Raw genomic sequence first — 12,157 nt, forward strand, 5'->3', positions numbered from 1 at the left:
GTTCATCACAATGTTCAAACGTTTTGCAGCTCCAGACAGATTTTTTTTTATTATTATTTATTTGGCCTAAAATGTCTCTTTTGAGGGGCTGACTCGTTAGTACATCCACCTCCCAGTGCAGAGGATGTGAGATTGAGTCCGGGCTTCGGCCTTCCTGGGTGGAGTTTGCATGTTCTCCCTGTGCTTGCGTGGGTTTTCTCCGGGTACTCCGGTTTCCTCCCACATTCCAAAGACATGCTTGGCAGGTTAACTGAACACTCTAAATTGTCCGTAGGTGAGATTGTGAGTGGTTGTTCGTCTATGTGTGCCCTGCAATTGGCTGGCAAACAGTTCAGGGTGTACCCCGCCTACTACCTGAAGCCAGCTGGGATAGGCTCCAGTGACCTTTGTGAGGAAAGGCGGCTCGGAAAATGGATGGCTGGCTCTTGATAGTAAAGGTTGCTGACACTTAATTAATGCATACGTACAACTAATACAGTATGTGATGGCAGTAAACAATGATAGCTGGATTTGTTGGCTGTTAAGCAACACTGTTCTTCACCTATTAGAGAACAATTACTTCCCCCTTGTGTTTTATCACACTTAATATTATTGACCTAGAATGTTCAATTTGGGGGCATTAGTAAAAGTAGGTTCTATTTCATCCCTACTGACCTACATTCGGGATTCATAGAACTATACTATACAAAAAAAAAAAAAAAAAAAAAACTGCAATATAATAGCATAGAACTGTGTTGTGTCATCTGCAGCAGTTGGCTGGAAAACTTGTTGCGCTGACCAACCAATCGGTGAACAGCAACCTGCTGATATATCATGTCATTGAGGAATTGTTGCTGGCCCTGTAAGGAAGAATTTGAAATCTGAAATCCTTGCTAACACATCACATCCACATCTATGAACTGGAAGCAGTGCAATCAAGATTAGTGCCACAAAATAAAGACAATAGACTGTTGGGTATAAATAAATTTCATGGAGCAAATATTACAAAGTGTTTCACACCCTTAAAAACACACACACACATCTGCAATAATAAACATTGATGAATTAATAAATCTGTCAATCAAAACTTTGCAACAATTATTTGCTATAGGTCTTCTATTGTATCTCACTGGAATGTGCAAAATGGAGAACATAGTGTCAACTGTTGCCACACCCGTCAACTTTAGCACCCATCTGACCCAAATCCTAAAGATGTGCCCTCACACCTGACCTACAATGAAAGAAAATTCAACACGCACACAAGAAGGTGAGGCTCCCTTGCAAACACAATAACATTCATTCCTGCAGACTGCAGATAAGCCTCCAAAACTACATTTATTCTATACAACCTAATTATATTGGAAGCCATTTGTGAGACCCCAAAATGTCAAACAAAAAATTAAGAGGCAACAGCGACCACTTTTTCTTCCTTCGTCTTCTTCCTGTTCTTTGGTAATCAGTACACAGGAAGGAATGATAAGACTTGTTGACTCACAAAACTCAGCCAGGAATGTTAAGTGAAGGAAATGTAGACAGCTTTCCTCCCTTTTGTTGAAATGTCTCCTTGCTCATTTATCATCTGCGGTTATTAGACAATCGTGCTAATGTTAAAATTAGCATTTTTTTGTAGCATGGGAAAAAATATGGTAGAGCCAGAAAAATTGGCAGGAACTAAGTGCAGAACCAACAGTTGGAGGTCAGTGTTGTGTTTAAAATATAAATACAGAAATGAATTTACTGTAAACACTAAATAGTTGGGGGCCAAGCCAAGTTTTTGTTGTTCCAGGGTACTTCTCTGTCCCCCTCCACACACACACAATGCAAAACTTAGCCAACAATCGCACACGCATAAGGAAAAGAGGCAGTTGGCCAAGTTATTGTGGATCGTATTTCCATCAAACATGCCGCAACCATTAACAGTTTCAAATCCTGAGAAAGGCAAACAAATCGTAGGAGTCATAAGAATTCTACAGCTCTGCCTTTCTGCAGTTTGACCAGCAGCTCTCGCATGACTTTTTTTTTGCCTTATATGGTCACAAGAGAGGGTTGAGTAACACACGTACACACAGACAGAGTGAGGATGGAGGTGTGGTCTATTTTGTTTGCCGGAAGAGGTGTCGAGTTACATGCTGTTCTTGAACCTTTGGAGCTCTGTCGTCATTTCTCTGTTCACCTCTCAAGGCAGACATTAAAAGAGGTTGACCCGTCCTGTGTGTGTTAGGGTCCAGGGTGGTTAAAAGAGAGGCAGGCAGTGTTTACTGATGGTACATCATTAACAACGATGCTGTCATTCGGTTCTAGACATCGCAAAACTATGTTTGGAATGTCTTTTGATCCAGCATGCAAAAACCCTACATCTGGGCCTTCATCGGTTTCGGCCTACTTGCTTCCATCATACATACTAATGTAATACCAGTGGAATTCCCCCTGATTAAATCCTGTGGGTGCTACTGAGCAGCTCTGCATCCTTGCAGTGATCTCATCAAAGGGGAAAGAGTAAAGTACAAGTCTAATGATTGGCGTTTGATAAGCATTATGTCAACTGTGGTCTAACCAGAGGGCAGCTGGTGTGTTAGTTGCGTAGAGACGAGAGCAATGACGAGACAAAAAGTCAACAGTCCAACCAACTCAGTTTGCATGACCTTGTTTTTTCTTCTTTTTTTTTGTGGGGGGGGGGGGATCATCACTCGTAAACGACTCAAACGGGAAGAGAGACCCTGCATGGGTCGTGTGTTGACATTTCAACGTATGTCATTCATTCATAATACAGGCTGGTAAGGTTATTTTGTCTTGTGTAAAGCACACATTTGGCCTATGTTACAGCATCCACTGTCAATTGCTATTTCAAAAATGTCATTCAGAGCCACGGTCAACCTCAGTGGGCATATTCTGAATTTCTCATACATTCAAAATGCAGTGGTATCAAATTCCATTAAAAAGCCCCTTTTACATTGTCTCTTTATTCAACTGCTTTGTATAAGCAGCACAGACATGAAGTCATTCTGCCTTCTGAGGATGGAACAAAGCCAATACGAGGCCTGTGTATACACTGACATCTGGGATGACAGGGCAGGGATATCTGTGACACTTGCACTGAAAACAATGTCCAACAGCCATTTTCTACATCAGATAGATGTTGACGTTGTCACATATCCAACTGCCTAATTCCATTTCACTGTACACAAAAAAAATATTACAACATAGCTGCTGGTTCTGATAACTTGTAATGAGGTCAGGTATCAGCGTGACACCGATATCCTGGTATCAGTACCCATCCTCCTTAGTTGCAATGGTTTTATTAATCCATTTTCATCATCTAATAGTCGCAGATAAGATGCAGCTTGTAATAGCGCATGTGCAGACTTGATTCAGGAAGATGGTAAGCAAACTTGGTGTGGTTGACACAGACTGTACCTAGCAGACAACAGCAAGGGTCAGACAAGTTGGCCAGCAGCAGTAGGCTAGCACTGCTGTCAGTGCCCGCCAAGATGGATGCAATAAAGACGAAATGGAAGATGATGCAAATGATTCTTTTTTTTTTCTCGCAAAGTTGTAATACTCATATTACAGATCTTATACACACTAATAAAGCAGTCAAATAGCAAACCACATTTAATGTCGATCAGTGCTTTTATCAATTACAGTAAAAGCGTCAACATTATTAGAAAATATCTCTCAAGGATTTTCATTTGAGACCTTGTGTTGGAATGAAAATAATTTTCTCAGTGACCTCAAGATTGGGTTTGCTTTGGGCCTCTAAATATATGCTTTCGCCTAATCCTTTAGGGTACCTTTACCTATATCAGGCAAAAGCTTACACATGCCTTTATTTCACTCTTAAAATAAAATGTGTCTATTCCTATCACGGGAAGTAAACCAAGTCAAATGCAAGACATAATAATTTGATTTCTTTATTGCTTCATGTGGTCATGTTTGAAGTACGTACAGTGTTCATTTCCATAATAAAAGAAATCAAGTTCTTTGCAATTTCTGCTTGTTGCAAGTTTCACAGTCAGGACCCAAAAGTGCACACAATTTTCATCACATTACCAGGCATATTGGTGTAAAACTAGCATTTGTGTGGTTTGGGCATGTTAAGAGAAACGCTACCCTCACATGGACAAAAGCAGAAACTACAGTTAACACTGTAACATACCTCATTCAGTTCTCAGGTTTTATTAAGTTAAATCGTCGTTACCACTAAAACTAAATGTTCATCCCTCATAGTACACAATATAAGAGCAGTACTGTGGTGCATTTTCCGCTTGGATAGACAACCGTTACACACCTCTCCTCTAAATGTCTGAATAAAGCTGCTGGAGCCATCAACAGTGACAGTTTAAGTGCTTGAGAGAGAGACGTACAACATTTACTTCCAAGATCAATGGAGGCCCACACCCATTACCAGAGGAACAAACACAGAAACAGACGAGACAAAACAGGGCAAAAGCAGTGAGTCGAGTGACGGGTGTGAGCACGGACTCAGCTTGGTGTCGAGGTGTCGAGGCTTGGCAGCTCAACAGACTCCAATCATTGAAAACAGCACCGCGATGGTGCAAAAGTCACTTTACTTCCCAATGACCTTGCTGACAAACGAGTCCAGTTCATCATCATCTTTGATCCCCACAAAATGGTCCACGACGTCACCTCCTCTCATGGCGATAACTGTTGGAACGGCAGACACCTGTGAGAGCAGACACGCTGTCAAGAGTCACCAATAAGGTTGCACAAAATACAAATCATCATCCTGTCATTTATGATAATGTGTGTATCAAACAAATTAACAGAAATTTGAATGACTTCTAATTTATTAAAAAACCTAAATTGATGATATTAAATACTTGAATTACGATGTTTTGCACACAAATTGAACTACAGTGGATGCAGCCGACCAGAAAACCAATTGATCTGACAAAATGTAGTTGGAGTAAAAAAAATACCTAATAAAAAAAAACTGTGCCAACCAAAACTAACCAGTACAGTGTTAAAAACACTCATAACTCAAGTAAAAAAACAACATTCATATCTTAGATCATCGTTTCCCCATTGAAATGAATGGGAATGCTATTAATCCGCTCCAGCTTTAACAGCTTTTTGGTCAAATCGCATCAATTAAAAAATTCTGCTCCTTCTGATGTGTCCACATTGGCCACCTGGAGGCAGTACAAGACACACAGATGAGAGAGATTATGACATTACTACATTGATGCATTATTATGAATCCCATATTCTAGGTAGTCTTCGCCTCTTTGCACCAGCCTGTCATACTGCAGCAGGTGGGTCACGTCTAGAATTCAAGTAGAATTCATAACAATGCCTCAACTCCTCTCAGTTGACAATACTAGTCGTTCTATGCAGAGGATAAAGAGTACATGACTGAGTAGTTATGTCATTCGCCTACATGTTGCTGAACCACCTGTGTTCGATCCAATGCCTCAAGGGTAATTCACTTAAAATGTTTGTTTTGTTCTATCTTGTTCTTTACTGCATGACCGATTTCTGTTTCATGTACATGCACTTTGTATAAAGCAATGCATGTTTTAAAGTGCTTTATAAATAAAGTTGAGTAGAGTAATATGAAAAGAATGCACTGAGCTTTCACAGTCTTACAAATGCAATTATGCCATCTAGTGGCAGAAAAATTACCTCAACACAAATCAATATCACACTTGTTTTTTTATTGTACAGTTGTCTTTTTAATTTTAACTCAATTTTATGAATTATGAAAGTACTGTATCAATTACTAAAATATGAATCCATATTTCTATTAGTTTAACATGTTTCCCACTTTTGTGTTAACAAGAGTATGAAAACTTAGAAAAAAATGTTATTTGTACATTTAGAACATAACATTTGCAATTCATCGCGAGTCATGCGATTAAAAATTTTAAATCACCTGACACCCCTAGTTTATTTACAAAATTTCCACTGATATTCATGGGACCAAAGTAAACAATGTGTCACTCTCACCCCATATTCAATAGCCAAGTCTGTGTGATCGTCAATGTCTACTTTTGCCATGGCCACACGGCCTTTTTGTTTTGCAACAGCTTTCTCCAACCTTGGTCCAAGGATTTTACAAGGACCGCACCACCTGGAAAAACAAACAAACAAACAAACAAACAAACAAACACACACGCGCACACACGCACACGCGCACACACGCACACACGGTAGTGTGTATTCAACTTTGTACAATGCACAACATCGTGAAATCATTTGTGTATTCAGCAAGGCTATATTGTAGTCTTGAAGATAAGGTTTTATTAAAAACAATCATCTGCACTGTGCATACTCACTGTGCATGGAAGTCAATCAGCACTGGCAGTTGACTGTTGATGACCCTCTCTGTGAAATCCTCGTTGTCCTGCACATTGAATGAGACTTGACGGCGGGTGGTGTGAGTAAAACTGCGGGGCAGACCATGTGAAGGGGAGAGGAAGGAGACCTGGGACGAGGAAGGCTGCAGGGAGGTGGAAAAGGAAGTGGAGGCGATGGCGGTGGAGGATGCTGGTAGGCAGCGGATCTCTTTTGCAGAGAGCGTCCAAATCCTGCACACTAGCAGCCGATGAGCCATCTAAGCCGGAGGCATAAATCAGAAGAACAGAGGATGAATGTTATCAATCCAAAGTCCTTTTCAAGTACAACATAATTGGTTGAGTCACGAGCGCAGCCAAAAATCAAGGTGCCTTAAAATTCTTCTTCGTGTAGAAGGATGGATGCTCTACTCTCCTTCTTCTATTATTTTGGCATTTCTTAAGAATTCAAACCATTCCAACTTCCAAAATAAGTAATTCAGGACTTCGACTGAATGTTTCTTACATTCAAATCTCAGCATTTCGTTTAAGCTTTTAGCTACAGAAATTACATTCTCCCCTTTTTGACTTTAACCTATTTTGTCCCATACAAATTGTATACAGAACCTACGTCTGCACCTGCAACACTTATAATGTATTACATAGTGTACATCTACAGACGGACAAATCAATATCTATCAATTTATTTCAGCGGTATACACTAGCTACTTCAACCATTCGTGTACCTACCTAAAGACACATTGTACGGGCTCATGGTACAGTACTTAAATAAGAGTTGTCAAGTGGCGTACCAGCTTAAGGAGCCATGTTGCCCAACACGCACATGCGAATAACAAACGGTATCGATATTGCTTAACGCTTCATTATAGGGATGTTACGAGCAATTCGCTGCCGTGTTTATCGAATGTACTTTCCTTGCCAGACCATTATATTTACTGCGTAACAATCAACAGCAGAGAAAATTAATAAACGTTACGGATGACTTTGCCCTCTTCGCCCTCTCCTCTTCCCTGCCAAAGTCCTACCTTTCCTCCTTCTTGGAAAATACAAATCAAACAAAGAAACAAAAAAAAAAAAGAACACTTCAACCGACGCTAATAGATACAGCCAATGCCACGCCTTTACATTTTAATAAAATAATGCATTTGAACATTTTACCTTCCTGCTTCGCTCTTGCTGCGCTTGGTCTCAAGGACCAAAGTTGTACTTCCGGTGTAGTTTGGCAGCTTTTTAACGCCTCTCAATCACACAGTGTTACTATTACTGCCACTTAGTGGCCAAGACAAGAATAGCATATACGTCAAAGCTGATAAGTGGCACCAGGCTCCAAATCATATTAGTCAACAATGCATAATAATAACGACAATAATAATAAAATAATAATAATAATAATAAAAAAAATAAAATAATAATAATAATAATAATAATAATCATCATCATCATCATCATCATCATAATCCTGGATTGGCTGGCAACTACTGTCCGAAGCCAGCTGGGATAGGCTCCAGCACCCCCAATGCACCAGAACCCCCCAAACCCTTGTGTGGAAAAGCGGCTCAGAAATAACCTGGCAATAGCCAGATGGATATGAGCTTCATTCAAGTGAATTTTCTGCAATAGGTCGCTTGCACATCGTAATGCATCATGGGAGTTTTTCCTTCGGGCGCCATATTGGGTGTCCGCCGGTTCACAAGGTACACTCGCGAGTTACACGGTAGAGCTTATCAACCTGATGTAATTTTCGCAGTATTTTCACGATTTACCGGAAGATCAAAAACAACGATACAGGCAGAAGGTGTCTCTGTGTGGCGGGATTGATCCTAATTACGTCCTGACCAAGGGTGATTTTTTTTTTTTGACGGAGAAAGCTTGCTGGCCAAATGTGACATCTCTGGACATCTTTCCCTACCTCGTGTTGACAACATGCTCCATAACACGCCAACAAATCCCTGGAGGCTTACAATTATTTTGTAAGCGGGTGGATACAGAGTGTAAACTTTAACATCGCATCAGAAGAAACGGTTGCTGTTGCACGTAAGTAAACCACATGGTGTTGGTAATTCTGCACACAAAAATGTTGATTTGTTCTCAGGCTTCCTGTTATCATTGTGTTTACATGCACAGCTAGGTTTACCTGATGTGGTTTTTCTAATCATTTTATAACAGGCAAATATGGCAGAGCGTATAAGAATAAAAAGTAACTATGCACAGCCTCCCCGTGGCTTAATTAAATTTAATGCTACCCTTTCACTAGTTACATGTTACTTAATCAACTTATTCTAAATGGTTAAGGTTAACCACTCTCAGAGGACGTATTTTTAGTTTCAGTTTCCAGTACAATAAAACGTGTTCATGGTAACTACTGAGCATACTGACAGCTTTTCTTATGATCTCACGGTTAAGGAGGCTGTCACAACACCCAATTTCTGTCTGGTGCCAGATGGCAACAATTCCCATCACTTGTCACGACAACACCAATAGTATTACCAGGTATGTATGGCTTTACTTTTTGTAGTTTCTTATTTAATTCTATGTTTCATATTTTCATTACAATGTTTGTAATATTTTCAGATTCAGGCACAGATGAGTTTAACTGGACGGACTTCTGCGACTTTGTGGTGTGGACAAAGTGTGATTGAGCGAGTCCACCCAGATCGCTCGTTTTGGCCAGCTGGAAAAGCCAGAGTTTTTTTTTCCCAAAGTCCCCTCCTTACCTGAACTGCTCGGGAGAGCATTTACTAGATCAGCAGTGGACTTCCAGTGTTCCTGCTCAGCCGCTGTCACATACCACTTGCTCATGTACTTCAAAGATGCGGAATAAAGTAGTTTTTTGTGCTGCAGCAGATTGTAAAATCAAATGATATCACTTGAAGTGTGCCAATCTAGACTGCCAAAAGGACAGTGGTTTTGTGACAAGTGTGAAACAAGGATTATTGGGAAAACTGTAACACAGTACTGGTACTTGTCTTACATTAAACAAATTTAAAAGAGAGCAACTTTTTCCTCTGTACATAGCATAATGAAAGTCATTGCGTACCCCATCAACATTACATCATACCGTCATCTCAGGATGGTAGGCACCTGTGCTAAAATAAACTACATTAATTAACAGTTCAATTTTTAACCCTGAAATTACTACATCTAATCATTATTCACTTCATTTTTTGTGCTTTTAGAAATAATAGAGATTTATGCCATTACTTTAAGAGGGACCATATTGCACATTGAGTCAAATCCTGTCATTTGTATTATGTATAGCTTTGTAAACAAACCCAACAATAGAATTTGTATAAACGCTGCCTTTATTAGCGCCAAACAAACAGTCGCATGTTGTCCTCCTCCAATGCTTTGATGCTCGCCTTCGTTTCCATCATGTCATTGGCAATCAAGTCGGTGTGGCATGAGATCCCTAAAGAAAAAAATAAAGAAAAAATCACAAAAAAATACGGTACCAGTAATAGGTTTAATATAGTAAAGTAGTATAGTTTTTTTGTCAGTGTAAAAGAAATGTACACATTTTGTTGCATTTTTTAATGTATGAACATTGCTACAGGCAAATACTTATTTCTATAAACACTTCCAAATGTCTCTAAAATATAAGGTGCGTGTACACACACAAACAAACACATACATTCACTCATGCATACAATATATCGTGTAATGAATTCTGAGTGGCATACCAGAGTCAATGATGTCAGCAGTTCTTGAGGGTACAGGTTACTGGAGCCATCTGGCTGCATAACTGCAACAATCTCTGCCACTTCGAGTCGTCTTTTCTTTGCTTGTCTCTCCTGTGCACGTTCATATCTTGGCACCGACTGGGCTGAGACATAGATGTTGTAACTTGGGACCCAACTTTAATGTTGGAGCCCAGTCGGGATGATTGGACAGAAAAACGGGCGCAGGGCGACCTGTTAAAATAAACAAATATATAAACAAATAAAATATGGAAAGACTGGTTATTTTACCGCAGTAGGGTGGCCGTGAATAAGTTCTTTAGCATGATGTGTAGGCTACCGGGGGTCTGTTTTCTTGCATCACCCCCGGGGGTCTGTTTTCTTGCATCAGCCCCTTCTGTCTCTTTTTTTTCCAAGTTTACATTTTGCCACCAAAAAACATGTTATCGGCATTAAAAGCCCAAGACTAATCAATCCAATTTCAGCAGTAAACACTTTGCACTGGCACTACTTGGGTGAAAATGTTCGATGTTAGCTTTCGGCTAACGTCCGCTAGCCAGCTTGTACTACCGAACTTGCTTGCTCATGAATCCAAAACATAAGCAACTTGCCCATATATGGGCGGTTGAAACGTTATTAATCCTCATGCATTAAATAAAGGTAAACAAGCTTACCGCTCACAAAGTGATCGCTGCACACACGAGCCCAAAGTAACGTCTTCCCTCCGGAGTCCGCACTCCTCTGTCTCCAGGCCCTGGTTCCTAATTATTTTCGGAATTCGGAAAAAAGACCGACCATTTTCCCCCTTGGCTTTGTTCGAACAGCCAACGATGCAGCAACAATGTACCATTTTAAACGCAGAAAACAAACGTGATAGATACGTGTTAGACCGAATCGCTACGTAAATGGAGGCCACCCAGCATGGCGACTACGAGAAATCCGAGGCGGAAGTGACGACATGTGCAAGCGACCTATATCCATCTGGTACCTCTCCATGGTAATTTAGTCGAGAAAAGCTGGGACATTCTGTAAAATAATTCGAGCTGATTGGACAATGCAGCATTCTACACATTTGTTGTAACCAATCACGGCCATGGGTGCAAATTTCGTCTTCGTTCTTGTCGAAGGGGGGGAAGCACAAACATCTTACCAGCTAGAAATGCACGAAGCGCCTCTCGCTGTTCAACATTCAACAAGGAAACGGTGAGTAATTCTGCAAGAACAGAATTAATTGTAGCGTCCATTCGTCCATGTTAGGTTTGTCTGTTAGCTCCGGCATCGGCGCTGGCTTCCTGGTTTCGTCACAGTTGCATAACCCCCCCCAAACACAATGTCGCTCTGTGATTGGTCCGAACCACCAGTGTTTCGGGTCGGCGGAAATCAACGGGAGCGGAGTATACAAGATGTATTCTCCAGAGTTTGTGAACTCACAAATACCGCAAGAATTCATCTTGCGAGAGCAAGGTTAGCTCAGAAAATGGATAGATGGATGGGCTAAGCACACGACATGTAGCTGTCACCTGGATGTTTACTGTTCACTTCGACTCACCGGCTGCTGGATCTGCCAGTTTCATCTGGCTTTCAGTTGGAAACAAATCTTTGGCGAGTCCTCCGTGCTGTACTGCTTTTGAAGAAGTGCTTTTTTGAGGTAATTCCACCTTTGTGTCCGCAGCGGGATGCGATAATTCCTCGTGAGTTCTTTGTTGCCACTGGCACGTGACTGTCCAAAATGTAGTGTTGTTTCTATACCGATACTGGTATGGGCAGAGGTGCCGATACTGCATTAAAACAGTGGTATCGGTATCGGTGAGTACTCACAAGTAACATGCCGATACCATTAATTCCAACACTAATATAGGATTTTGGATGCAGCATCTTGTGTCTTGCTCGTGCACGACATTCACTGATATGCGACATGTTCAATGCATGCCGATCTAAGATATCCTAATGGCCCTTGAATGCTCTGAACCAATGGCAGGACAGCTTTTTCATGTTGAGGGGGGAAAAAACCTTAGGTATCGGTATGATATCGGTATCGGCCGATACTGTAAAGCTGGGTATCGGAATCGGTATCGGGGGCCAAAAAACTGTATTGGAACAACACTACCAAAATGCCTGATACAGTACTTACTTAATGCAAAAATATTCATAAAAATTGCTATAAAATCATAATCGCTCAACATA

General features: G+C 40.7%; 1 protein-coding gene and 1 long non-coding RNA gene across 2 annotated transcripts; both read right to left on the bottom strand.

Annotated features, from left to right (window-relative positions):
- Positions 1 to 3,874: 3,874 nt before the first annotated feature.
- On the bottom strand, positions 3,875 to 7,550 carry txn2 (thioredoxin 2). Its single transcript, XM_077500613.1, has 4 exons — positions 7,455 to 7,550; positions 6,279 to 6,556; positions 5,950 to 6,073; positions 3,875 to 4,663 (listed from the first exon to the last, which is right to left on the bottom strand). The coding sequence occupies exons 2-4, from the start codon at positions 6,554 to 6,556 to the stop codon at positions 4,547 to 4,549; spliced, it is 519 nt and encodes a 172-aa protein (XP_077356739.1). The 5' UTR covers positions 7,455 to 7,550; the 3' UTR covers positions 3,875 to 4,546.
- Positions 7,551 to 7,916: 366 nt separating this feature from the next.
- Positions 7,917 to 10,947, bottom strand: LOC144003934 (uncharacterized). The gene is made up of 3 exons (XR_013279130.1): positions 10,648 to 10,947; positions 9,977 to 10,207; positions 7,917 to 9,705 (listed from the first exon to the last, which is right to left on the bottom strand). It is a non-coding gene; the product is annotated as an uncharacterized LOC144003934 (long non-coding RNA).
- Positions 10,948 to 12,157: the final 1,210 nt, after the last annotated feature.

The sequence above is a fragment of the Festucalex cinctus genome, chromosome 1 (genome assembly GCF_051991245.1).
Source record: "Festucalex cinctus isolate MCC-2025b chromosome 1, RoL_Fcin_1.0, whole genome shotgun sequence".
Classification (NCBI taxonomy): Eukaryota; Metazoa; Chordata; class Actinopteri; order Syngnathiformes; family Syngnathidae; genus Festucalex; species Festucalex cinctus.